This window comes from Bos indicus x Bos taurus, chromosome 26, assembly GCF_003369695.1.
Source record: "Bos indicus x Bos taurus breed Angus x Brahman F1 hybrid chromosome 26, Bos_hybrid_MaternalHap_v2.0, whole genome shotgun sequence".
Lineage (NCBI taxonomy): Eukaryota > Metazoa > Chordata > Mammalia > Artiodactyla > Bovidae > Bos > Bos indicus x Bos taurus.
The window spans coordinates 31,983,234-32,008,830 of record NC_040101.1 but is presented as its reverse complement, the minus strand read 5'-3'; the positions used below and the strand labels follow the sequence as shown (position 1 = coordinate 32,008,830).

At 51.7% G+C, this 25,597-nt stretch overlaps 1 protein-coding gene across 1 annotated transcript; it reads right to left on the bottom strand.

Moving 5' to 3' along the window:
* Nucleotides 1–25,398, bottom strand: PYROXD2 (pyridine nucleotide-disulphide oxidoreductase domain 2). Its single transcript, XM_027528408.1, has 16 exons — nt 25,195–25,398; nt 20,942–20,961; nt 18,161–18,254; nt 18,007–18,080; nt 13,200–13,355; nt 10,924–11,077; nt 8,230–8,291; nt 8,042–8,139; nt 6,530–6,671; nt 6,038–6,172; nt 4,457–4,529; nt 4,046–4,202; nt 3,522–3,676; nt 2,692–2,798; nt 1,022–1,142; nt 1–259 (listed from the first exon to the last, which is right to left on the bottom strand). Exons 1-16 carry the CDS (start codon nt 25,319–25,321, stop codon nt 189–191), a joined length of 1,746 nt encoding a protein of 581 aa, XP_027384209.1. The 5' UTR covers nt 25,322–25,398; the 3' UTR covers nt 1–188.
* Between the last annotated feature and the right edge of the window lie 199 nt (nt 25,399–25,597).

The window sequence follows — 25,597 nt, the reverse complement described above, 5'->3', positions numbered from 1 at the left end:
TCTATATAAAGCAAAACCAGTTTATTCATGAAGCTGTGGATGAGAGGTTAACCAGGACCCCATGTGACTTGTACGCTTCTTCCAGAACAGTGGCCTGGGCCTTGAGGACTTGCTTGCCTCAGGCCATATCCTGGGAAACTGACGTCTCAAGGGTGAATTCATCTTCCTGGGTCAGAGTTAGTTCGAGGTCACATGCTCCTGAGGTCCCTGAAGACCACGTGGGCTGCATTGCGTCCAGCGGCTCCCATGACACCTCCTCCTGGAAGGGAGCCTCCCATGAGCCAAAGCTGTGCTCACCCCCCTCCCACCCCTCTATCCCCTCTGTGGGATTGCCAAGGCACCAGCCACAAAGCAGAACAGGGAGGACTGAAGGGTGGTATTGGGGTATGGGTAACAGAACCACCTGGGACGATTATCAAAACAGATCCTGGACTCCCCTCCAGGCTTCCTGAATCCATGCAGGAAGGGCCAGTGTCTGGTCCAAGCAAGTGTCCCCCTTGCCTTCCCAGCCTGAGAGCTGAGGGGCAAGACTCCCAGCACATGAAGTAGAATGTGGGACTAGGGGTTGAGGGGAAGACCTGGCGGTATGGGCCTGTCTGGGAGGCCGAGACCCAGTAGCTCAGAGGAAGCACCCGTATGAGATGAGCCTCCACGGGGTCAATTAGGCCTGGGATGGGAGCAGGGAAGAATTTTAAAATTGAGAAACTGCACTGTGCCGATCCTTACTGGTCTCAGATATGGATGCAGAATTTAGAGACATGGGTCCCTCACAACCCCCAGCGGGAACTGGAGAGATACCTCCACTAGGACGTGTCCCCAGGCCTCACGAAGAGGGCTGAGCGAACCCGAGGGGTCTGGCTGGAGAATTCTCAATGCAGGGGAGGGCTTGTTCTCCGGGGAGTTCCCCGCTCCCCTCCCTCTCATCTCCCGCCTTATTCATCCTGTCCCACAGTCTGCAAGCTTCTGATATCTGGCCAGCCCTCGCCAGCCACCAGGGGTAGTGGGACCGAGGCTCACTCACCAGGATGGGCCCCGCTTCCACAGAGATACAGGCCCCGGAGCGGGCTGCAGTAGCTAGAGTGGAGGGGCACAGGACGCGCGAAGTACAGCTGGTCCAGGCTCATGGCACAGTGGAATATGTTCTGCAGAGGCAGGGCTGTAGTCATTAACATAGGAGTCTTACAGTCTCCACCCCCTTCCCCACCCCTGTTCTCCAAGGAAGGTTCTTCTCCTTCCAGGGTGTTTTTGGGCTCTCATGATGCAGAATGAGAAGAGGAAGAGAGGGAACAGGCACATGTCCCAGGGCTGGGGGGCAATTTTCCTAGAGGCATTTTTCAAGAAGGAGGAAGGGTTGGGTGTATCTTCAGAGGGTGAGGAAACTGAATGGGAGAGAAAAGGGAGACTTGAAAGATTGTGTTGTGGACTATGAACCGCACCCCCCCCCCCCCCCCCCGCCCCACTCTGTTTGAAAAGTAGAGGAATTTGATTTATTCTGACTGCTGATGTGTGCTTCTTTGGCCAAGACACCCATCTGAGCCTGGGCCCCGGGGTCCAAGGTCACAGTGAGTGGAGTGGCAGACAAGGGTGCTGGGACCGAGTATGGTTCTACTCCAGTGGCCTGGGTCAGACCAGACGAGGAGAGGGGTGTGGGGGCGGGGAAGGTCACACCCGAGGGGTAGGTCTGACAAGACCAACATCTGTTGGACATCATGGTGGGGGTGATCGTCACCTGCCCGTTCAGTGTGTCCCCAGCTGAGCTCGTTTTCTTCCCTGGAGTTTCCTCCTCGATGGATGGATGGACAGCACCACCGCCCCCTCCTCGGCCTCCAGGTGGACCCTTTACATCCCCTCCAGCCCCCTCTCTACACATGCGTTTATCAAGATGTCTCAATCCACCTGCCCCAAGCCTTCCACCTCAACCCTTTCCCTTCCCTCTCCACTGCCTGGCCTCCTTCACTCTCTAGCCAGCCTATGCTGTCTGATAAAAATATAACTGGAGCTACACATGTACTTTTAGATTTTCCATTAGCCACATGAACACTTAAAAAGAAACTGGTGAAATTAGTGTTAATAATACATTTAATTTAACCCAATTAAATAATATGTTTAATTTAACCCCACAGATCCAAAATATCATTTCAACATGTGGTCGATATTAAAATTATTGATGAGACTTGCTGCATTTTTTTTGTCTTTGCTATCTGGGGTGCATTTTATATTGAAACACATCTCACGTTGGCCTGGCCACGTCTACGTACGCAATGGCCAATCGGAGCTAGTCGCTGCCATACTGGCTCTGGTGGCCTACCCACTCCCTGCCTCCAGGCTCAGTGAGTTGTTGATAAATTGAAGAGAAGTGTGAGATCAAGCTGCTCAGGGGAGGGGAGGCCCCTCTGAAGAAAGGCAGATGGGAGATGCTGATGTGGACGTCTGGGCGGAAATCCCACAGTAAGGTGATCTCTCCAGTGGGCGCTGCCTCTCCCGTCTACATCTCTTCTCTCCTCCCCCACTGCCTGCAACTGACCCTGTCTCTGTCCTCTCTCCGCTGTGGTCTCTGCCCCTGTCCTCCCTTCCTGCCTAAGGCTGGGTGTGGAGGGCCAAGATAAAGCCAAGTGGGCATGTCAGGGAGTGGAGGTGCAAAGAGAGTGAAGGCAGAGTGTGACGAGAGCCTCCCGTCCTATACGAACTCACCCCCCCAGGAAGCCCAAAGACTCTCTCCAAGTCAGGGGGTGTGAGGATGTCTCTGCCCACCACGGAGCCCTTGAAGCCGGGTGCGTAGGCCTCGATGCAATCAAACACTAGGTGCCAAACACAGGGGAATGAGACAGCGTTACGGAAGAGAAGAGGCTTATGATTATACAATTTGGCAAACTTACTAAATTCGTTAAACGCTACACTTAAAATGAATATTTTCATATGCAAATTATACCTCAATAAGCAAAACAACAACAACAACAAAACGACAGAGTCCACCAGCAAATAAACAATTCTTTACGAAGGCCTGTGGGTCTCAGATCACCCCAGCCTCCCACTTCTTCCCACCTTTACACTCCAGCCCTAAACTCTGTCTCCCCTTGAATATGCAAAGATTTCCTCACCTCATGGCTCCACTCAAGTTATTTCTTTTGCTTGGAATGCCCTTTGCTGTCTGGTCAACTCCTATTCACCCTTTAAAACCCAGCTCAAATGTCCCTTTCTCTGGAAGGCTTTCCTGTCACTCTGGCTCGTGGCTCCTCCTTTGGTTCACACAGTCTGTTGACTGTAAGGTTGGTTTATTACTCTCCCCCACTGGACTGCGAGCAACCTGAGGGCAAGAACCATGTCTTTTTGCCTTTCTTAGCCCACAGCCTGACCCCAGCAGGCACTCACTGTGTTGATTTTGGTTTCCCTGGGTATTCCTCTTTCCTTGGCACAGGCCTTGCAGGTATTAATCCGGAGTGGGGCCATCAGGAGGAGAGGGGCCCATTTGGGCCACTCAGCCAGCTGTCACTGTGGAGACCCGACGGTCTAGCTCGCCTTACCTCTGTCTGCGTAGGTGTTTCTCTGCTGCTCATCCCAGGCCTTGCCTCCAGCCAGTGTGTAGGGCGTGTACTGAGTGAAGAGGGAGACGACGTGGCAGCCGGGGGGAGCCAGGGTGGGGTCCAGCGAGGAAGGGATGCAGAGTTCGATCAGAGGTCTGTGTACGACAGGGGAGGAGAGGGCAGGGCCTGAAGAGCAATGCCTGCCTGAGAGAAGGGGCCGTGGAGCCATCCTGAGATGATGGGACAAAATGAAGACCTGAGCTGGGGATGCTGGGGCCGGATGGATCATCTCCGTAAGGTTATGGTGGTGTTTGTCTGCGCAGGCTTGGTGACCAGTAGGACAGTCCAGACCACCCATGGGGAGCTCTCTCATCCCCAGGTCCCTGACTCAGCCAGATCTCCAGGCTCCAGGTTCTCGGGTCCCAGCCGGCCCAGGGAGGTAAATGTGCAGTGGGCCCTGCACCCCACCACCCACACACACCCTGTGCTCTAACCAGGGGCTCAAGCGTCTCCAGGTCCCCCACCTCTTGGAAGGCAGGCCATCCAGGGTGTCTTCAAAGGCCTGGTGGACAAGGAGGGTGTCCTCACAGTTCAGGTGGATGGAGCACTGGTGATGGGGCAATGGCTGGTCCCCGGGAGTGTTGGGGGCTGCCAGGAAGTCAGGCAGCCTGTTGACAGCCACTGAGAGACCAAAGGGGAGGGTCAGGGCCCAGGGGCCTGGGTCCTCAGCCCCTCCAGGGCCCTCCTTCTCTACCCATCGCCTGCTCCCCGACATGGTGGGCTGGAAACAAGAAGCATGAAAAAGTGTTTCATCTTCAAATAGGGGGTAGGCTGGGGGGCAGGGAATAGAGACAGGTCAGTCTTTCCCAGACATGGAGATTTCCCGCTCAGAAAACCTCAGAAAAGACAGTTCTGCTGTCCACTGTGCCTCTTACCATTGATCTTGGTAACAGGCGACTTGGTGTCCAGCTGGGCGATTCTCGCCACGAACTCCTCAGGAAGCCACTCCTGAAAAGAGAAGGTTCCACCCTAGTGGGGGCTGAGGCCCCAAGGGAGCTGCCTTCCTCCTTTACTCAGACTGGTCCCTCAACCTCTACTGCAGGAGATCCTCTCCCTGCCTCAGAGTGAGCCAAAACACCTCCTCTGTGAAGCCCTCCTGGGTTCCTCCCACTCAGTGTTAACCACTTTTTCCTGTGTACTTTGCCAGCGTCCTGGTGGTAAGTGGCCCAGACCAGCTCCTGGTATGGATGTGGCCCAAGAGCTGCAGCCTCTTTCTCCTCTGGCCTCTAAGCTCTTGGAAGTCTTGATGCTCTCAAAATTGTCTTAAGATGCTTTTGAAACTGGTGTTTGTTGAATTTTATTAGTGGAATCACTCAGAAAAATGATGCCTTGTCCCCAAGAATAAACCCCACGTCATTGGGAGCTCCATGTTCATACACATATTAGCACATCTTTGGGGGACAGGGCACATGTGGTCAATTGCAAAAGCTGTTCCAAGTCCCCACCCCTCCCTACACGGACACCCCCTTCTATTGCCTTCCACTATGACTCCAGTACTGTTGCCTGGAAAAGCCCGTGGACAGAGGAGCCTGGTGGGCTGCAGTCCATGGGGTCGCTAAGAGTCGGACACGGCTGAGCGACTTCACTTCCACTTTTCACTTTCATGAATTGGAGAAGGAAATGGCAACCCACTCCAGTGTTCTTGCCTGGAGAGTCCCAAGGACGGGGGAGCCTCATGGGCTGCTGTCTCTGGGGTCGCACAGAGTTGGACACGACTGAAGCGACTTAGCAGCAGCAGCAGCATGACTCTGAGCTTGGTCCTGAGACAAGGCTAATGTTAAATAGGGAGCAAACAGAAGCACTTGCGTGATTGAGTTTGCTCCATTTTGCCTTGTGCCAGACCCTGAGGACATGTCTGGACTATTGCGCTGGGGGATAAGAAACACATGGAGCAGAGCTGAGTCATCCCGGACATTCTGACTGAGACCCCTGGACTAGCCACAGCCGTCAGCAGGGCCCATGAGTGCCCCTCAGCTGCTGGAAGATGTGTGGGTGAGCCCAGATCAGCTGAACTCAGTCAATATCAACTGATTGCTCCTGCTCTGTGTACTAATCCGTAACTCTTGTGATACGCCCGGCAGTTGTGTGGTTGTTATGCAACGTTCATGTGATGATGGGTTATTGACATAAACAGTGGAATCAGAGCTGGCTAGAGGGGAAAAATCAGGATAGCAGAAAGCTGTAGAAACAACTCTGGGTTGAAAGTCAGACTTGGGTTCTAGCTGTGGCTCTGCCAATTGCCAAATGCCTGGGCTCGGTCGCCTTACCTCCCTGGACCTTTCCCTCATCTGTGAGGCTTGCTGCTACCTGCCTGTCAGGTAAGCGGAGAAGGACGGGCTTCCCCAAATGTGGGGAGACTTGGCATTCACATCTCCCACCCTGATGCAGCCCCCTGAAGCCCCCAGGTTCCAAACCGCCGTCCCGTGCTGGGAGACGCCTCACCTCCCCAGCCTCACCTGTGGCGTTAACTTCAGGAAGGTGATCTGTGGCGACGCGTTGGACAGCACCACTTTGCTCCTCACCTCCGAGCCATCTTGCAGCACGACTCCTTGAACGCGCCCTCCACTGCTCACCTGTACTTTAGCCACTGTCTATGGCCGCCAGTAGGAGTCCCAGGACCCCCGGGAGGAGAAACAAGGGTTGGCTTTAGGGGATTTCTGCTGTTTGTGCTGCTCCTAGGACCTACAGCTTTCTCATCCCTTGCCGATTTCCTGCAGATCCTGGTGAGGCATCAGCCCACTCCCCAATTCAAAGGCTCACCCCAAATATGCGATGGTAGTGCAAATTCAAAGGGGACAGGCCTGGGTCACAGCTGCTCAGCCAGCGACAGTCTGCAGAGCCCAGACCCAGCCTTGTCCATCAGTAAACTAAGGACCCTCTGAATCTGCGACTGTGTTCCATTCTAAGATACTTGCCAAAAATCGGGGTGGGCATCAAGGGGTGTTCACCTTTTCGGTGAAGATGCTGACTCCGTGAGCGGTGGCGGAGCTTGCGATGGCGTCAGAGAGGGCACCCATGCCACCCTGGACATAGCCCCAGGCCCCCCGAACCCCCTCCAGACTCCCCATCACGTGATGGAGTAGCACATACCTGAGGACAGATAATCAGAATCAGCGGCTGGAGATGGGGTATAATCTCCCCAGAATTCTAGGTGCAAACACTCTCTCTCTCTCAGTGCCTTGAATGGACCACATCGTCCACTTGCAGTTCTACATCTGCACACGCTGTTCTGGAATCTAGAGCCCCTCCTCCCTCTTCCTTTGTTTGGCTAATTCCTCCTGTCCCTAGAGTTTCAGATGAGATATCTCTTCCGCATGGGGGCTCCTCTGAGCCTGGATCACATTGCCCGCTGCCTCGTTTTCCCATCACAACGCCCACAGCAAATAGTCCTCCACTCCACATTCTGTATCTGCCTCTCCCATGGGGTTTTGAGCTCCATTCACTACGATGTCCTCAGCACCTAGTGCAGGCAACTGCTCCATCCATATTTATTGAAAGAATTAATGGGAAAAAAAATGTCTTAAAGGCCCATTTCATAAACTGGGCAGTGGCGAAGCCTCCTGGACACCCACAGAGAAAAGGACTTGCAGGCCCCAGCTGGAAATTCCTAATTGGCTGGCTGATCTTGGTCAAGGTGTTGCAAGCACTTGCCAACGCACACCCCCCTTTTCCATGGCCCTGGGAAATTTGGGGCTGGCTTAGTGTGTGTTGAAAAACCACCTCTGAGGGGTGCTCTTATCCCTTGAGAGATAAGCCACACTGACAGCTTCTAGTTGCATCTTCTGGTGCCCTGGAAATGGCCCAAGACTTGGCAGCATCCTCTATCCCTACACACACACACACACACCCCCTCCATTCCTGCTCCTTCAGGGCTCATTAAGGCATACCACAACTGCACGCTTCATTATGTCTGACTGCCCCCTCTCGGATGAGGCTGTCAGCACACCTCCACTCACAAGGAGAGGCAGCTTCCCATCCATGTGGAGGTGTCTGTGTGTGTGCGCATCCTGGAACCCAGGGAAAGGGCCTGCGGGAGAGCGGCAGGCAACGGGGCTTCGTGGGAAGGGAAGAGAGCCTAGATAGATACGTAGATGGATAGATGATGCATAGATAGATAGAGAAGATACTCATGTTGAGACATCACAGCGGGAGGCAGGACCAAGGCTCTTCTACTGCAACAGTGGGGAGCAGTGGCTAAGAAGGAAGACTTGGCAGGGATGCGGGGTTCGGACAAGTCGGGCTGGGAACCAGCTCTGCCCTTACTAGCTGGGTGACTTTGGGAAGGTTATCTCCCTTCTCTGAACCACAGCTCCCCAGTGTTGCCTTGAGGGTTAAATGAATCCTGTGTGAAGTAGCTGGCACCTGCCTGGTTCATCGGGTGAGTTCAGTGAGTGATAGTTTTCGCTCTTGTGGGGGTGACTGCGCCCCTCCTGCTGCCCCCCCTCACCTGCCACACTCACCCACTTCCCGGAATGTAGGGATTTGTCATAGCTCCAATCACTGCGTCCGTTGCTAGAGTGGCTTTTAGAGGCTCAGACTCAAACCACTGATCCAGCACCTGGGAAAGCAGAGCGGCATGGAGAGGGCTTACCTGGGAGCAGAGGCCCTGTCCCGGCGAGGTCCAGCCTGCGGCTGCGGCACCGCTCACCTTGGCGGCTGGAGCTGTGAGGACCTGGTAATACTGGGGCAGCTGGGCTCCCAGGATGCAACCTGAAAGACGAGATTCATAAGATGCAAACCGAGACAGGCAAGAAGGGAACACTTGGATCCTAATGGCTCTGCACCTGCTTCTTTATCTATAAAATGGGAGTCATATTTTCTACCCTTAAAAGCTATTGTGAGGATTAAATGAGGTAGGTAAAGCATTTCTAAATCTATAGGCACTTAGTACATTTTAACTGTTAGAATTATTTGGGGGCCATTTTTAATTTGTATCTTACTCTCTTTGAATTCTCTAAGGCTGTACCCTGGGAGGCAGTGGTTTGGCTAACCCATTTCTCTGACACTGATTTAAACTAGCTCAGAAGAGTGAAGTAAGCCAGAAGGAAAAACACCAATACAGTATACTAACACATATATATGGAATTTAGAAAGATGATAACAATAACCCTGTGTACGAGACAGCAAAAGAGACACTGATGTATGGAACAATCTTATGGACTCTGTGGGAGAGGGAGAGGGTGGGAAGATTTGGGAGAATGGCATTGAAACATGTAGAATATCATGTATGAAACGAGAAACCAGTCCAGGTTCAATGCACGATACTGGATGCTTGGGGCTAGTGCACGGGGACGACCCAGAGGGATGGTATGGGGAGGGAGGAAGGAGGAGGGTTCAGGATGGGGAGCACATGTATACCTGTGATGGATTCATTTTGATATTTGGCAAAACTAATACAATTATGTAAAGTTTAAAAATAAAATAAAATTAAAAAAAAATAAACTAGTTCAGAGAGTAACTGGGCACTAGAACCTTGAAGGTAGAGGTCATGAACTCTAGGCATTTTGCCCCAGTGCTGAGCTTGCTGTCTGGCACAGAGCAGTTGCTCAATAAATGTTGACTACATGAATGCTTAATGCATGTTTATTGCATGAGGTTCCTTGGACTGGTGATGTGGGAGGCAATGTCTGCTCTTGACATTTGTGATAGATTCTACCAGCTTGACTCCGTCACCCTCCCCGGGTCCACACACTTTGCCCTGTAACTGCACTGCCTCCCACCATAGCTGAGTGGACCTGCCTTACTTCTTGCTTCTGGGCTCACACGATTTGCTTGGCCACTGGAGTGTTTGCCAACATGATGCAACCAGGGGCTTGGAACTGGCCTGCACATCGGGGCTTGCCCTCTGCACTTTTGTCATGGATATAAGAAGGTCATGCCTGGACGAGCCTGCATTTTCCAAGAAGAGGATGAGAGGCACCTGGAGCAGGGCTGCTCCAGCCACGGATGCACGCATGAGACCAGCTCAGACCAGCTCAGCCCAGTTGGGACCAGCTGAACCATGCAGACACATGAGAAATAAATGTTCATTTTTACATGCCACTGGAATGTTGTAGTTTGTTATGTGGCAACTTTGTGACCACAGCTAACTGGTTCAGTATTTTTGTAGAATGTAGACGCTTAACTGGTCTTTGTATCCTTGTTTGTTGTTCAGTTCCTCAGTTGTAGCCAACCCTTTGTGACCCCATGAACTGCAGCACACCAGGCCTCCCTGTCCTTCACTATCTCCCAGAGTCTGCTCAAACTCATGTCCATTGAGTCGGTGATGCCATCCAACCATCTCATCCTCTGTCATCCCCTTCTCCTCCCACCTTCGATCTTTCCCAGCATCAGGGTCTTTTCCAGTGAGTCGGCTCTTCACATCAGGTGGCCAAAGTATTGGAGCTTTAGCTTCAGCATCAGACCTTCCAATGAATATTCAGGGTTGATTTCCTTTAGGATGGACTGCTTTGATTTCCTTGTTGTCCAAGGGACTCTCAAGAGTCTTCTCCAGCACCACAGTTTGGGTACACTTTGTACCCTAGACGAGTGGTAGAAAGTAATAGCAGGCTTGGTGAGACTTCCCTTCTCATACCCACGGCAGACATCACTAATTGGCCACAGATATTTTTCTTGCTGAGTCCAGTCATCCAGCATCCTTCTTGTATGGGGGCATCTCTTCAAACTCTCTCGGCCCCATCTCTCTCAGCCTCCCCCAGCCATGGCTATGGTGCCGAGCTCCATGCAGGCTCCAGCCAGCTGCACGCAGTGCAACCTGACCACATCTCACCTCAGGCCTGTAAGATGCACTTCTTCTTCATGTCTTCCCTGGGGCCTCCCTGACACCAGGACAGGGTACCCATGGGACTCACTTGGCACCCATGGATGCACAACCCAGAAGTTAATGCCTCACGTGGGAGTTAATACCCATGGGGGCAACCTCTGAACGCTGGGGGAGAGAACCCAGTGGGCAAATGTTTCCCCTCTCTTCCCCTGAGCACGTTGTCACGTGCATTCCCTAAGGCTCCTCAGAAGGTCCAGGCAGGACATTATCACGCACAGTGGTGGCCAGTTCAGTAACACACCCTGGTGCTGACTCTCCCTCTTTCCCGTTCCTCCTCCTTTCCCTAGGATCCTCCTTCAAAATGAACTACTTGAACATAAGCTCTTGGTTCAGGCTCCATTTTTAGAGCATGCCAGCCTAAGATAAGACCATCTCACTTACAGTGCTCCAGGCGGCCCTATTAATTGACAGAAGTTGGCAGGCTGCCTCGGAGGTTCAGGCTTATGTCCAATCATGGAGAAACTGGGCTCAGCCACATGAAGGCATTCATCATGCCCTGATACCTGCCCTTGGACTTACCTGCCTGCCACAGGGGCTTGAGGGTGGACAGCGACTTGAGCCTTTGTAGCAGGGAACCCCGCTGGAAGGCCTCCAGGTCCACGGGGGCTGAGTCCAGGAGAGGGTCAATGGCTAATGCCAAGCGATCCATGAATGCCTCATATTTGGGAAAGGCCTGGAACAGAGCTCTGAGTCAAGGTCCCACTGCCTAGAATTCCACAGGACCCTGTCCCCATGATCTGCCCTCCAGACCACCTGGCCTGTGCCTCCCAGCCAAGCCTTGATGATTCCTCAGGCCCCACGCCCTGCCAAGCATGACTCCGCTTGGCTGTGCAGAGTTACTCCCAGTTCTAGGTCTGTGCACTGGTGTCAGCACTAGGGCAGGTGACAGAGGGTCTGCATAGTAATAGTAGGAGGTCACCAGGGGTGGCAGGCACAAGAGCCTAAGGCTGGCCAGCTGTTGGCCATGGAAAACTCAAGTACCCTAGGACATGGTCTCTGTGATAAACCAAAGACCACTTACAAGTTTATTCTCTCTCTCCTGTCTTTCTATATCTCACTGGTAGAAGTAAGATCTCTTGCTCTGTACCCCAGCATGTTGACTGTTCCTTCCTGGTCTGCAAACCCCACCACCCACATCCTTTCATCATCAGCAGGAACAGAACCCTGCCTCCCTTTACCCCGCAATTTCCTACAACAGAATGCATATGACAGCCTGGTTATGACCCCCCTTCCCTGGATGGGTGACAGGAGCAGGGATGGACATCTATGCCACCCGAGGCCCTATCTTACTTTTTAGCTCAGAGCTTTTAATTTTTCATTCTAGAACTCTTGGATATATCCATGGAATTTTAACACCTGTTACATTAAGAAAAGCTCTGTGTTGAATTGCACTGGAGACTCTTGATTAAAATGAAGGTAAATAGCTTCCTCTGCAACAGGTCTTCAATGTGACAACATGCAAAGACAAAACCAGAATTCTGCTCCTGACTTTCCACACTGAGATGTGGCCTCTGCCTCCTGTTCCTGTGGTCACCAGCCATGGCCACGGCCACTGTCTTCTAGCTCAGGGACCCAGTCTTGTCCTGAATCCTCTCCAGTGTATCTGAGATGGGTAGGACTTGGAGGAGAGTGTAGGGAGTGCAACCTACAGAGTGCAACTGTACAAAAGAATCATGTGCAAAGCACTTAAAAAAAAAAAGCAAAGCTGCCCTAGTGACCTGATTGTCCACCAGGTTAGGAAACCACTGGTTAAAGAGAGAGGCTGGATATGTGGTTTTCTTGGTTTTACCCAATAGTAGATTAACAGAACAAAAATCATCCCCCATGGATTGCTTAACCCAGGTTCTTCTTAGAAAAATGTCTCCACCAAGATATGAGTTAATGCTATGCCGTCAGCTTGTATCTAGGTTGGTACAACAAATGGCCACTCAGAGAATCTTTTTCTGTCTGTAAAACCAATCACACCAGGCCCATTACATTCAATGACTCATCTAGACAAAGCTACCCAAGAAACTCCTCGCAGTTCAGTCCCAAGGGAAAACTGTGCCTTCTCCATCAGACCTGCTCATCATCCTGGGCACATTCTTGCCTTGGGCTGCCAGGGAATGATGCCAAAATAGATGAATATTTATTATAACTCTCTTGTCCTAAATTCCTGATCCAGTTTGTTCTATCTTTAACTGTCTCTGATCCCCCCTTTTTCTTTTTGACCTTCATGTGCTTTAATATGGAAAACCACTTGGAGTTCTGTCTGAAAGGAGAGGTAGAAAGCACATACAATATAAGGACATATCAGTGGACTCCCTTTTGAAACTTGAACAGTGGCTTCATGCTAAACACACACTGGTTTGAGGGTCTCCCGTGTCCACTGGTCTTAGCCACTGTTCTCCACCCCTTCTCTTTGCAGTGCCCAAGATCAAAGGCTGGCACAGACTGGAGCCCTTGTAGGGCAGATGGGGTGGCCTGTCCACACCCCTGTGGCCTTGGACAACTTGCTCTGGGAGAATTCCAACCAGGCCCATTTCCTTTCAACAGTGGCCTCCAAAGGACTCCCCTTTCAGTGGCTAAGTTTCTGTACTTCCAATGCAGGGGCCCCAGGTTCAATCCCTGGTCAGGGATCTAGTTTTCACATGTTGCAACTAAATATCCCACATACCGCAACTATACGACCTAGGGCAGTCAAATAATTTTTTTTTAAGACAGCCCATCTCTCAGAAAATAATGTTTAAAAAGAAAAAAGAGCAGCCTCCAGGCTGAGATGGAGGAGAAGATCCATCGCTGGTCACTTTCCCTACCTGGGCATCCTTCTTTGAGAACTGGGCGATCTGCTTCTGATTTTCCACCATATCTGTGCCCAGCAGAAGAGACCGGGGCACCTTGCCCCCTGTGCCCTCTTCCAGCATGGGGGTGAAGGAGTAGGGGTTTCGAAGATGAAGCCTCAGCCCATGTTTCTGCAGAACACAGACAGCACAGGTAACATTTGAAGGGCTCTGCCCATGACCCTTCTCTGACTGTGCTTGGGTGACCTGTATTATTTTTGCTCCAAAATCACTGCAGATGGTGACTGTAGCCATGAAATTAAAAGACGCTTACTCCTTGGAAGGAAAGTTATAACCAAACTAGACAGCATATTGAAAAGCAGAGACTTTACTTTGCCAACAAAAGTCTCATCAAAGCTATGGTTTTTCCAGTAGTCATGTATGGATGTGAGAGTTGGACTATAAAGAAAGCTGAATGCTGAAGAATTGATGCTTTTGAACTGTGGTGTTGGAGAAGACTCTTGAGAGTCCCTTGGACTGCAAGGAGATCTAACCAGTCCATTCTAAAGGAGATCAGCCCTGGGTGTTCTTTGGAAGGAATGATGCTAAAGCTGAAACTCCAGTACTTTGGCCACCTGATGCGAAGAGCTGACTCATTTGAAAAGACCCTGATGCTGGGAAAGACTGAAGGCAGGAGGAGAAGGTGATGACAGAGGATGAGATGGTTGGATGGTATCACCAACTCAATGGAGATGAGTTTGAGTAGACTCTGGGAGTTGGTGATGGACAGGGAGGCCTGGCATGCTGTGGTCCATGGGGTCACGAAGAGTCGGACTCGACTGAGCGACTGAACTGAACTGAACTGACTTGTATGTATTTAGGTACCTGTATGCAGGTTCCCAGGGGATTCCCAGGTGGCGCTAGTAGTAAAGAACCCGCCTGCCAATGCAGGAGACATGAGATGCGGGTTCAATCCTTGGGTCAGGAAGATCCCCTGGAGAAGGGAATGGCAACCTATTCCATTATTCTTGCCTGGAGAATCCCACGTACCAGGGAGCCTGGCAGGCTACACAGTCCATGGGGTAACAGAGAGTTGGACATGACTGAAGCGACTTAGCATGAACATATACATGTAGTTTCCCAAGGCATGTGGTCCTGGTTCCTATCTTAGATATAAGTGTATAAAAATCCTTCTTGCCCAGGCACACTGTGGCAGACCATACCACACCATGCGACGCCACACGTACATGCCATGCTATGCCACATCGCACCATGCCACACTACCCAGTGCCAGGGACTGTACTGGGGCTTACAGTGGTTACAATGGTTACAGAACCATCACAGTGGTTCTGTAAGTATATCATCCTCATTGTAAAATGCAATAGCAGAGGCTCAGAGAAGTGAAAAACGTGTTCAAGGTCACACTGGGAGGTGGATCTAGGTTTCAAACCACATCCCTGTGACTCCAAAGCCCTGGCTCTCAGCAGTAGTCTTTAAATGCCCCCATTTCAGTAATAATTAAGACTGAGAAAGACACAATAAAGCCACAGTTATGTGAAAATCCATACTTACTAGGTAGATAAATTATTCACATAAAAAAACCCTTTTATTTACTTTGCAGACTCATTTACTCCATGGTCACTTTAAATGGAAGTTCCCTTGATGCATTTAAAATAGTTGATTTACAAATATTTGATTAGTACACAGAACTTTCCAAGAGCACATTTACTTCTTCAAAGAAGGTGGAGATAAAACAAAAGGGGCCTGTGCAACCCCTACAAATAAAAGACATCCTGTTCCTTCTAGAGACTTTTTTCCTAAACCACTTTTTGGATGAGTGATTGACATACAAGGAGCTGTATGTATTTAAAGTACGCAGCTTGAAAGATTTGGCCTCTAGAGACTTCTTCCCCCAGATACACTTTGGTCTGCTCCCACCTCTTTGAGGTCTTTGCTCAGATGTTACCTGAGTAGCATGCTCAGCTCCCCCTGACTCTTTGGCTCTGATCACCACCTGGTCAATGACACACTTAGTTTTCCTCTGTCTACACAGGTAGAATGTGAGCTCTCTGAACTCAGGGGCTGAGTCTCTTTTTCTCAGTGCTGTATCTGCAGCATCTAGACACCATGTGATCAATACGTAGTCTACTGACTAACTAAATGCACTGCTGCAGACAGGGCACCACCCCAGAGGACAGAAATGAGATCTGTGAGCAGAAGTTTTAGGAAAACACACAGAAACCCAAAGAGACCTTTCCAATATTACAGCAGAAGTCTCCCCCCAACCATGGGCATTCCAGATGGCAGGATCTCCATGACTGAGCATTGTGGAGGTGCATCCAAGTGTTGGAAGGGGTGGGGCTGGGAGACCCACAGGATCCTTCCTAATGCTGAGATGGGAAATTTCTTTGATTACAAACTGGAGGAATTTCCAGCTTGGTTCCTCTTGATACAGTGAACACTCTAACACGCAGGAGGCACCCTCAGTTCCTCTGAGCCTCTCACCCTTGGCCTCCCATCCATCACCAAGTCTCAGATCTCAGCCTCCAGACCTCATCCACATCTCCCCAACTCCCTGCCCTGCCTCAGCCCAGCTGCCACCTTCTGAGCTGCCCTGCAACCGCTTCCACCACAATCCACGCCATCCACCAAGAGGACTGATCTTTCATAAAGTCATAAATCCCATCACCTCACTTCCCGATTCAGCACCTCTACTGTCTCCCTGCTGTGCTCAGATAAAACGCAGGCCCTTCCTCCCAGCCCACAAGGCCCAGTCTCCTCCGGCCCTGCCCACCTCCCATACTGCCTGCTGCCCCTCTGCCTGGCACTTCTGCTCTGGCCGCTTGACCTTCCTTTCCCTGAGGCCTGTCCACTTCCACTTCCTTCTGCCTGGAATATCCTCCCCTCAGATGTCCACAGTGCTGGTGACTGCTTGGCGTTTGAATGTCAGCTCAGATGTTCCCCCCGCCTCCAAGGGAGGGTTTCCTGGTCACCAGTCCAGGCTGGGCGTCCAGGCCCTCACTGTCGTGCTGCCTTAGCTTCCTTTCTGTAGGTGTGCTTACCTCCACCTGAGGTTCTCTCACTAAGCGCTCAGTCTTGCCACCCTCCCTCACCACCTTCAGTCCACATGTCTCTCCCTGGGCCTGGCACAGGACAGATGCTCAGCAACATTTGCTGAATGAATGAATCAATAACCCCCCAAAAAGGTATCCAAGAAGAACCCAGAGTTTGCTTAAGGTCTAAGTAATTGAACACGATTCATTTATTTGTCTGATTCCAGGACTTTTTCCCATAAAGAGAGTGACTGTCCTGTCCGACTCCTTGTGACCACATGGACTGCAGCATGCCAGGCTTCCCTGTCCTTCACTATCTCCTGCTCAAACTCATGTCCATTGAGTGGATGATACCATCCAACCATCTCATCCTCTGCCGCCCTCTTCTCCTCCTGCCCTCACTCTTTCCCAGCATTAGGGTCTTTTCCAAAGAGTCGGCTTTTCACATCAGGTGGCCAAAGTACTGGAGCCCCAGCCGGCTGCCCCAGGCACCGTGCTAATGATGCGCGAACACCAACTACTACAAGAGCCTTCTGAGGCTGGTAAGATTACATCCCCATCTTACAGATAAGGAAGACAAGGCACCGCAAGGCTAAGTCACACAGCTGCTAATGGCAGAGCAGAGATTCAAAACTGAGCAGGTAGGGTCCAGAGGCTGAAATCGCAGCCTTGTGCTCTACCCAGGACAGAGGTCCGTCCTGAGAGCTCACATTTGAGACCTGGCCCATGGCCACCGGCAAAGTGCACGAGGCTGAGCAGGGTGGCCATCAAGACGCCCTTGGCGGTGGCACATCAGAGCTCAGAACAAGGGGGAGGGCTTGGTTAGACTTGGCTCCTCAGTCATTTCCTTGTGTGTGAGCTTAATCCCCTGAGTTCCCTCATAAAATGGGGACTCCTACTCATGCACTTGCCACGGTGCATAGCTAGTGTGTCTGAAAATTGCCTTCAGTGATAGGCTGGTTTGTCTGGGGACAGAGACACGTCCCCAGGCCTCGGCAGGATTCCACCTGATCCTGGCTGGCGACAGGTGTGCTAGCGGTCTCAGGAACTCAAAGAGTAATTTCTCTCATGGTGACCATGGCTTAATGTCTTATTAATTTCGAACTCAGCACAGAGTTGGTGCTGAAGTGCTGTCAGCATCATATGCAGATGGCACCCAGGACCCTCTCTGAGTGGTGGGTGACAGAGGCACCAAGCAGCTAAGTGGCTCCAGGAATGCATGACTGTGTTTGTCAAAAAGGCAGCTAGGGGTAAAAGGAATCTGAAAGGGCGGGGGCAAGACTGTGGACTAAGGCAAGGCTAAGAGGAGTCTACAGGGGCAGACTGGGAGTTCCCAGGATGCCCTACAACGGCTCAGGAGCCTGAAGAGCTGAAAGTCTGATTGCTCAAGTTGCCGAGGATGGTGACTGGCTCTCAAGTGTAAGGAGGGCAGCAGGTGGGCCCAGGACCTAAGGCAGCAAACTCAGGTGCCCAGGTGCCCAAGGGTTCCTATGGGGGCTGGACAGGGCCCCGGGGAGTGATGGACAAAGCACTGCCAAGATGGCATTCATGTAAGGGGTCAGCTGGTGCGGCATCTAGGAACATGGGCTTTGAGACATTTGATTTATGTATGAAATTTCTCGATCTTTAAGACACCAGGTGGGCCAGAAAAAGCCCATCTGTGGGCAGGCATCAAGGACAGCAGGGGAGATAGACATACCCTCAGAGGCAAGAGTAGCAGCTGCCCACTTCCCCAGCCCTCAGGCCATGGAGCAGGTGGATGGACACACACATGTACACACACACTCTACCTTCAGCTCCAATTCGGAGTAAATCTGCGGTCGTAGCAGGCTGAGGAGGTAGGATGCTCGGGAGAACTTAAACCCTGAAGATGAATTGGATGAAGACAGTCACAGGGATCACCAGTGGTCACCCCCATGCCCCTCACCCACCTTTTTGGCTCACCTGGGACTATCTCCTCTGTGACAGCCGCACCCCCGATCACGTGGCGTCTCTCGAAGACCGCCGTGTTCACTCCAAATCTCTGCAGGTATGCCGCCTGGGACGAGGCACACAGACCTTCCCTTTATTCCTGGGGTCCACCCACAGTCTCAGGGACCTCACCACAGGGCTGGCTCGAGCTGTCCCTGCCTCTGAGATGCCCTTCCCCCACCCTTTCATAAATGCCCACCTCCTCAGATGTCCTCTGAGGCCTGACATGACTGCTCGTGCCCCTCCACTTCCCAGCCCCAGGTGACCTTCCCTCCTGCAAGGTCTGGAGCCTCTGTGAGCTCGTGCCCATTTCCTGGGCAGGGTGGCGGCAAGCCTCGCCCTCCTCCCTAGCCTGCAGCAGGCAGCACGGGGGGCGTGTTGTGTGAGCACAGAGCACACCTTTCCACTCCCCTCTTCTCCTGCTGGGGCGACCTCAGTACTTGATCCATCTGGCCTCAATTTCCTCCTGTGCAAAAATGGGGCTGATGATAGCAACACCCACTTTTCCTGCCTCACAGGGCTGCTGTGAGAATTCTCTGAGTTGGTCCCTAGAAGGAACTTAGACATGGGTCCCTGGCACATGGGGATGTGTTCGGTCAATGAAGCTATGATTATAATATGGCGTCATTTTGGGGAACAAATGTTTCAGGGGAGAGTATTCATCTTTCTCTAGCACTTGGTGGAAAATCAATAAATATTTGTTGAACCAAACTAGCCCTCCATCTACTGACCTAAAATGCTGGCCCTCCCACCATCACCACAACCAAGGTGACCACATGGATGGTGTAGCTCAGAAGGTAGACTTTTGGTGACTACTATGCCAGATGCTGTGCGAGCATCGTCTCATATGATCCATCTTAGAGGTAGGCACCGTGATTCTCCCCATTTCGCAGAGGAGGAAGTGAGGCTCAGTGAGGCTAACAGCTCAAGTTCCCAGAACTGATGAGTAGAGGTGTGGAAACTGCACCCGGTCTGTACATAGAATCTATGCTCCTGACATATCCTAACGAGAAAGGAGAAAGAGGAGCCTCGGTGTCACATCTGGAAACTGGCCTCAGAGGTGAGCCGTGTTTCTCCCGTTAGACGTCAACAGTCCCACAGTGATGACGGCAGACAGAGGTGGTCTGAGACCACGATACAGGTGACAGGGCAGGGCCACTTCACAGCTGTGTCTTAGCAAAGACGAGACGAGGTCTGTGGGTCACCTCAAGATCCCAATCACTGGCTCTCGTGGCCAAGATGTGTGATGCTGTGTGTGTGTGGCGACCACTCTGCATGCTAGCCTCCCCTCCCTGCAGACATGGTTCAGAGATGCCCCCAACTCTCCAACAGTAATCAATCTAGGGCCAACTGCCTACTTTCTCAAGCTGGCCTCAAATCATCCAGCGAAGTGCACGACCTAGAGTTAAGTTCTTCCTATATCCTCTCATCCTGGGATGCCCCAAGGTTACCTTTTGAGCAAGGCTTCTTGAGCTGAGGCCTCAGGGCACACCATCTATTTCCCTTCCCCTCAATTCAGTGAGGGTGGGCATTTTAATTCTCATTTTATCATGGGTCAGAGAGATTAGCTGACTGGCCTTAACCTTCACAGGTGGAAAGTGGCTGAGCTGGGAGACAAACCCATGTTCATATTAATACAAAAATCAGTGTTTTAAATTACTGATCAGTTGAGTTAAATAGGGGGCTTCCCTGATAGCCCAGTTAGTAAAGAATCTGCCTGCAATGCAGGACTCCCTGGTTTGATTCCTGGGTCAGGAAGATAAGCTGGTGAAGGGATAGGCTACCCACTCCAGTATCCTTAGGCTTCCCTTGCAGCTCAGCTGGTAAAGAATCCACCTGCAATGTGGGAGACCTGGGTTTGATCCTGGGGTTGGGACAATCCCCTGGAGAAGGGAAAGGCTACCCACTCCAGTATTCTGGCCTGGAGAATTCCATGGACTATACAGTCCATGGGGTCGCAAAGAGTTGGACACAACTGGGCGACTTTCACTTTCACTTGAGTTAAATAATGTCTGCTGTAACATGTTCGAATAAAACTGCTATACTGGGGAAAGTATTAAGACGTAACACAGGTCTCCTGGCTCCCCACATTGCTGAATCCCCTGCACTGATATTCTGGAGCAGACGCTGCTCAGAATGCTCTGTGTGAATCTTGAGGCCTGAACCTTGATCACACACTATGGCCTCCTAGGGGTACATGGACTCTGGTTTGAGAAGCACAGCCTCAGGGTCACCCTGGCCTGCGGTCAGCTGGGGACCCAGACGCCAGCTGTGCCGGGGCAGGGCCCTGCCTTCTCTGCTGGATTGGCTCCCTTACTGCCTCCAGGGTGGACCTTGGACCATGTGCAGCTGCATGTTCCCCAAGGTGGTGCCTGGCCTAGACCTGCTGGCTCTGTACACAAGGACAGCCCACCATCTGGAGTCAAAGGGCCCCCGGCCCCAGTTACTTGCTCCCTAAAGTTCCAACCTGCCTCCTGTGTTATGTCCATTACACACTTTCCCAGCTGTTTATCACCTTGCTTTTGAAAGGTCAAGGGGGAAACCTATGAGCATTAAGGAGAGGCCAGCAATCCTATATCGTCTTTAAGGGCTGTGGATGTCCTCTTGAGCCTGTCACTGGTCAGCACCGGGGTGAGGGGACCAGCCGGCCTTTGCTTCCCCCCAGCGACCCTCATCCTGCTGGCTTCCTTACACTCCTGCTGGGAGCCACACACCCAGGGGCCAGTGAAGTGGGGCGGAGGGGGAGGGACTCACAGCCACCAGCCCGTTGTGTCCTGCAACGAGACAGAGGAGAGGGGAGGAAAGTGACCGTGGTCAGCGGGCAGATACATTCCTTGAGGAGTGTGGCCCGCCACCCCTGTCCCCATACCCATGAGGATCCTGGCGAGGTAGCAGAACTTGCGGGACCCCCTCACCTGAACCTGGGTGTTGGAACAGCATCTAGCTTGACACTGTAAGACACCTGGTCTTTGGGGAATCACAAAACCCTGGTTCTTGCCCCAAATTGAAAAAAGTCCTGTCACCTTGGCTTGGCCAATGGCTCATGCTGGAGTGGGGACAAGGGGAACCCGCAGGCATCAGATGAAAGTGACCCCACAAAGCCTTGCTGGGCTTCCAGCAAGGGAGGTTGAGCAGATGACTGTCGGAGGAAGCGTCAGAGTTGACTTAGAGGAAGAGAGGGAGGCCTGATCGTGCTCTGATGCTGGTGTCCCTGGTCATCCAGGTAAGTGCTGGTCATGTGGACAGTTGCCGCCAAGCAGGGCTTGCTTTGCCCAAGCATGCCGCACAACAGGGCTCCAGAAGGGGAATCTTTGTCAGTTTCCAGTGTTCCTGAGATGGAACAGCTCAAAATGAACTCAACACATACAGCGTCAACGTTCGCTAGAATTGCTGAGTGTGCTTCAGGGTGCTAGACGATTGGGCAGCTTTGTCTGGTATAAAGTTTCTTTCCAAAAATTTTAGGCAGGCAGCCCCTGGGGTGCAAGCCCTGAACTTGGTTTGGGGTCCCACATCCCACACCAAGTCCACGGCTAGCAAGTGCTTCTCCAGCTCTGAGAAGCTTCAGGGTCACTTAAGAACGAGCGTCATCACCGATTCCCGGAGCCCTCCCCAGAATCTACTGGGCAGGCTGGGGGCAGGGACTAGGACGGACTTCATAGAAGCTCCCTGGTCATTCAGATGCAGGTGGTCTCAGACCACAGGCCTAGCACGTGTTTCATGAACTAACATCGAATCATCATGTGATAAGCACGTCATGATCTATTTGTATATTTCATTTAAAAATGCTAGTTGATAGACTACTGTTTTTAACCTGCTTTTGATAATTTTCTTAAGAAAGTTAAAAAAGTGTGATGGATGGGAATTATGAATGAATTGCAACCTGAAGTCTGAAAAGCCGTGCTCTCAAACACATACAACAGATTAAAGGCAGACTGTCCTGGGCTCGCCCTGCTGTCTGGCGTCTTTTTCACGTGTAAACAGAGGGCCTGCTGGGCTTGCAGTGTCGCAGGGAGGATGACCAGTAATATACCTAAAGCACTTGTGCCTTAGCAGACCCATAATTAGTGCTGATCATAAATCCTGGAAAACTAATAAAGGCTTCCAGGCAACAGGGTCCAGTTCAGTCATCACGTGTAAGCCCACAAATGCACAAACAGACCTCAAATGGCAAAGGGCAGGGATCCAAGAGCCCAAGTTCCTCCTCCCTCCACCACTCCCCCACTCTAGCTGTGGCTGAAACTTTGTCCTGCGGCTTCTGGTGACCTCTCCCTTCCCCTGCAAGGAGTCTTAAGCTGCAGGCTCAGCTAATCTCCAGGCCTGACTGCAGAGTTCCTTAGGCAGCAGGCACAGAGGGATGTGGGGGGAGGGGTGTGCTGAACGTGGGTTCCCGAATGTGTGGGCTGCAGGTGCCACATCAGATCCACTCCAAGAGCTGGTTAGGTGTGATGATCCCCTCAGAACTCTAATCACCAGGTAGGGAGCCCTTAAACTGCATTTTAACAAGCTCCTTGGGTCATCCTTTAGGCAAATTTGGTCAAATAACTGAATCAGGATGATGGCCAGGTTACTGGTGTGACTTCAGGGAGCAGAGATGATCTGTATCTCAGAAGATACCGCTGTGCTCCTCACTCAGGTTGGATAAGTCTTCAAACCAGGTTTCCTGCCTTGCTTGGCAATCAGAGAAGCAACGTTGAAGAAAAATTCACACCTGAGAAACACACTTGTGAGCCATTCACCCAGGTACCTGGGGACCTAGGATCAACCCTCTCTGCCAAGAGACAGCAGGGGTGGGTTGTCTCCAAGGGCAGAAAAGGTGGGAGGAACTTCCGTTTACTGAGCCCAGTCAGTGGGCACTGGAGCTGGAGTCCCCCAGCCCTGGAAGTTGGTGAGACAGTTGTCAAACAGCCCCTGATAAAAATTATATAAACTTACAATGAAATAATGATATTAAAGACAAAGGTAATAAATACTCAAAGCTTGTCATTTCCTAACTGTTTTACTATATTTTCCTGTTGTCTATGTCTTCACGGTTACTTACATCCATGGACACATACAGGGGCCATGCTGCCTGATGATGCCTGGCTGCATCTCTCTCCCAAATTCACAGAGACATCACGTTGGTAACTTAGAAAAAGGCTGCAGTGGGAGTAGTCACACCATGGAAATCCACGAACACTACACACCAGGGCCTGGGTTGTTATTTTGTTGGTTGTTAGTACTCTTGCCTGGGAAATCCCATGGACGGAGGAGCCTGGTGGGCTGCAGTCCATGGGGTCGCGAAGAGTCGAACACAACTGAGCAACTTCATTTTCACTTTTCACTTTCATGTACTGAAGAAGGAAATGGCAACCCACTCCAGTATTCTTGCCTGGAGAATCCCAGGGACGGGAGCCTGGTGGGCTGCCGTCTATGGGGTCACACAGAGTTGGACACGACTGAAGTGACTTAGCAGCAGCAGCAGACTTAAGAAAGTGATGGAGAAAATGCTAATAATGCAAATTAAACTTAACTGGCAGTTGTGCCCACAGCAGTTACCTTGTGAAACAAACAATTGAGGAACTGTTCTCCTGTTCGCAAAATATTATTTGACTGAGTAAGATCATTCCAATTGTTGAAGGAGGAGAGAAGTTCTGACATAAATCTTTGTTTCACTATCTTTCTGCTCTTTAAAGAAAATAAAAATATCATACAATGTTTCCTTCAAAACTATTTTCATTTGTCAAATTGCAGCCGTAGGTTGGTCACTGAGTTCAGCAAAAGTCACGAGCACTTGCTGAGTGGACTGGCCACCTGGAATTTAGAGTATTGTATATCTCACCTGCAAAACTGTGCTACACTTCTTTGACTTCAGTATTTACAATAAACATGTATGGATATATATGCACACATTCTCCCCTGGAGAGGTTACTGGTAAGCACTTACCAGCACAGGACAGCTCTCCGTAGGGATGAAAATGAAGAAAGGCCCAAATAGGGATGCAGCTTTAAAGCCATGTGATGAGCAGGTCTTTCCAGGCCTGTCATCCTCTTTCTGTATAAACCCAGCTGGAAATAATGTCAGAAGTAGAATTTGAGGCTGTGAGTGGAAGGCCCCGAGAAAAGGAGCCTGGTCCTGGCCTGGTGCCTCACAGGCTCAAGGTGGAACCAGTGCCCTGCACCCTGGGGCTCAGCAAAGCGCAGCGGGGTCACCGCAGCAGGTCCTGTACAGCCCAGGTGGGCAAGGCAGTGAGGGCTGTCACTTCTGCAGACAGGCGAGAGGACCTCTGGGACTCGTGTCTATTTTCCCCTAACTCCCCTTGACGGAATGACTGTAGTGTCCTCAGGATGGTCTCAGTGGTCAGGTACTGGTGACCAGAACTCAAGTCACTTGTGTTAATTGCTCACACTAGTCAGTCGTGTCTGACTCTTTGTGACCCCGTGGACTGTAGCCTGCCAGGTTCCTCTATCCATGGGATTCTCTAGGCAAGAACACTGGACTGGGTTGCCATTTCCTTCTCCAGGGGATCTTCCCAACAGGGATTAAATCCAGGTCTGCACTGCAGGCAGATTCTTTACCATTTGAGCCACCAGGGAAGCCCTAGAACACTTGGGGCGGCAGGATTTCAAAGGTCTGTTGTACCAGGGCTCCTTCCTCGCAACCCTTACCTACCATATGCTTTCCAAGGATGTGGCAGCAACTAGCTAATTTCACAGGAGATTCATGGAAACTCCTGAACTCACTTAATCCTCCCTGGTCATTTTAGATGGGTAGACTCAAGCCCAGAGAGGGCAAAAATCTGCTCCAGGCCACACAGCAAGTCGACGGCAGAGCCAGCTCCAGAATCCTGGCATCTGCTCGCAGACGGGTGGAGTTTTCACCCTAGCAACTTGCTCTCACCCCAAATCCCGGCCAGCCTGTGCCAAAGCAGTGAGAGGGCAGGGGCGTGGATGGGCACGCCCCCCCCCACCACCCCAGGATTCTGGGCAGGCTGCCCTCTGGCCCCTCAACTCCAGCCCAGCCCACTTTACCTGCGCCTACCACCACTGCATCGTACTCAGGCTTCAGGCGTCCCCTGGTGTCCAAGAGAGCTCGTCTCCATGTGGGGCGGGGAGAGGCGCCTACGGCCCTCCTGAGCCCCCGGCCACATGTGGTCATTTCTGCCCAGGACCAGGCTGGGAACTTGCTTGCAAGCAGCCTTTTGTGCCTCTCCAGGCAGGGGGAGGAGCAGGGAGAAGGAGGAAGAGGAGGAGCTGCAGCCCAGCTGCCGTACTTGGCCCTGGGCCACGACTAAATGGGGACACTTGAGTTGCCCGCGGCCCGGCCTTCCACCCGGGGCAGAGTCATGGGCAGTCACCTGTTAACCCAGCAGAGGTCCTGCGCCTGCAGACCTCCAGAGTGATCACTGTGCTGCTCATTCTCTAGGGCTCCGCT